Here is a 2411-nt window from a genome sequence, read left to right as displayed (position 1 = left end):
GCCAATCCTCTTGAAAAATAATATTGACTGACAAGAAAGACAAAAAAGATGATCATTTTCTGTTTTGTCCTAAACAACCTAGACATCAGCTTTGTGAATCAATCAAAAGTCTTGGTGAACATTGAGAGCTGGAAGTTAAAGTTTTTGACAAGAAGTGTTTTTTTTTCATCTTGTGAGGAAAATTGAGAGTGATGGTTGGAGGGCATGGAGGGGGGTTGGGGTATGCCTAGCCTGAACACCCCGGTTGGTAATATATGCAACCCTATTGTATTGAATCAATGCACCATGGATTAATGGGGGGCTAGAAGGAGCAGGCGGCTACAATGGGGAGGCTGCAAAATGAGATCTTCTGCCTCGTGGTAAGAAACAGTACGAAACAAAGTGAAGACCCAACAGCACCATTCAGACTCTTATCCAAGGGCAACAAAGTTTTTTCAAAGTTGATATCTTGGTTGTCATTCCTTTGTTACTTTTCCTCTACCAGCTGCAAATAAGGACCCAAGGACAGACAATTGAGTTTTTTTTTTTTTTTTTTTTACTTCACATGCAGATATATGTGGCTACACCCAGCAAAAGAATCTTCTGCTTCACAGGTTGCGGTGTTGCCATGTTCACTCTGATTTGCTGTGGTTTTGAATCGTGACATCTCTCTAAAAAAGTTTGATATCAGGAAAAAACCAGAACACTGCAAAACATCCTCCCTGAACTAAGGTAAGACGGTTTGATTAAGCTCTACTGCAGATGGTTCGGATTTAACAGATCCTCAAGAGACCGCAGAAAAGAGATATTCAAGTAGAGTGGAAGGTAAAAAATAGATTCTGTTTAGTTAAAATAGTACAGGCAAAATGAAACTTCTAGAAAAAAAAGATAGGATAGGAAGAAAAAAAGAAATGCGACCCCATACTAGTGTTTTATGCGCTCAAGTCGTCGGTTTGACACCTGCTGAATACAAACTGATGGGATGGAGGGAGATGCTGTTTACAGGCCACATGCTTTGTTTCAGTGTCTCTGGGAAACACTGAAACAAAGCATGAGACTGTGAGAACATCCCGGCTTATTGTGTTTGTTAAAAAAAAAATGAGAACAATAAGAAGAAAAGGCTGAGAACAAGAAGGAACGAGTGGAAGTGGGATGGGGAAGATAAAGACAGAAAAAAGGAAACATCTTATTAAACGATATGGTTTGGTGAGCATCAACATGTTGATGCAAACTCTGTTTTTGGTGTTCTTCTTCCAAACTGCAGATCCAGACACTTTTTGGGAGAATGGATAATTTGCTAAGCAACTGTCTGAATTTTGAGTCTTGCTTCTAGACCTTCTTGCCTACCGACTCATTATGCCACAAGATAGAGGAACCTGCGGCAGACGCCAGAGACAGATGTTCTGGTCCCTGTTGCTATGTCTTCTGCTGTCACCATGCATGGGGTTCTTTCCCAGCTTCTGGTCCAAAGTTTTAATTCTGTCCTTTGACTCATACACACACCAGTACATCACAGAACAGGCCATCATCAAAGTTTCCCTGGAGGTCCTAAGGGACACCACAAAACAGCGTGACCTCCAAGGAGAGAAAAATGTGAGGTTACATTGACTTTGTTTATTTTCTGTCTTTTCTGGATCACATTGTGGTTAAATAAGAACTGATTGTGATAACAATATATCAGGCACCAACTTTTTTTTTTTTTTTTCCTGTCAGATTTACCTTGGCCGAGGATTCTGGAGAGCCGTGAGAGACGTGGTGAACTCCAATGCAAACATGGACCTTAAGAGCGCCACTAAAGATAACCCGGTTTACCACTTTGACTCAGAAAGAATTGACGACTCTATTGCGAAGCTTCGGGAGCTCTGGACTCGGATTATTCTCTCAGTACGAGCCAAAGAGTACGCGGGCGCCCGTCACAGTTTGGGTCAGTTGTCCCATGCCTTACAGGTACAAACTGAACCTTGCATCGAGCTGACATAATACTGTCGTCCTCACTGTTTCTGTTCTTTTCATTTTTCTTAAAAGCTATTTAGTCTTAGGGTTTGGAAAAAAAAAGTTTTTTTTTTTTTTCTTCATGGTGAAACAATTTTTTCAATATATATATATCAGGATTTCTACAGTCATAGTAACTGGGTGGAGATGGGCAAAAAATCTATTTACCTGCATCTCCTGCAGCCAGATGAGCCTGCTGTTCCTGTAGCTAAAGGTAAGCCGTTCAGATCTTTAATATGATAAAAATATCACTGACATCAAGATAAATGGATATCTGCTATTAATGCTATTTGTAAATACCAATGCATATTTTTTTTATTTATTCTGCGTATATAATAAAATAAAATATAATTCACAATGAAAAATAGAAAAGTACAGATGGTAATGCAATTTTTCACTTTTTCTTGTGGATACTCATGGTACAGTATTACGGAGCCCCT

General features: G+C 39.5%; 1 protein-coding gene across 2 annotated transcripts in view; it reads left to right on the top strand.

Annotated features, from left to right (window-relative positions):
• The first annotated feature begins 211 nt into the window (after window positions 1–211).
• vwa7 (von Willebrand factor A domain containing 7) overlaps window positions 212–2411 on the top strand; it is a 12966-nt gene continuing 10766 nt past the window's right edge. The window contains exons 1-4 of one of the 2 annotated variants that reach the window (XM_015060205.1): window positions 212–711; window positions 1244–1572; window positions 1693–1926; window positions 2089–2185. In XM_015060205.1, the coding sequence (XP_014915691.1) occupies window positions 1336–1572; window positions 1693–1926; window positions 2089–2185 (568 nt within the window). In that variant the 5' untranslated portion in view covers window positions 212–711; window positions 1244–1335. The other variant, XM_015060206.1, reaches the window with a different exon arrangement.

Source organism: Poecilia latipinna, unplaced genomic scaffold (assembly GCF_001443285.1).
Source record: "Poecilia latipinna isolate Pla-1442-1.1 unplaced genomic scaffold, P_latipinna-1.0 Scaffold1693, whole genome shotgun sequence".
Lineage (NCBI taxonomy): Eukaryota > Metazoa > Chordata > Actinopteri > Cyprinodontiformes > Poeciliidae > Poecilia > Poecilia latipinna.
Note: the sequence above shows the minus strand (reverse complement) of the source record. Positions and strands in the feature narration are given on the sequence as shown.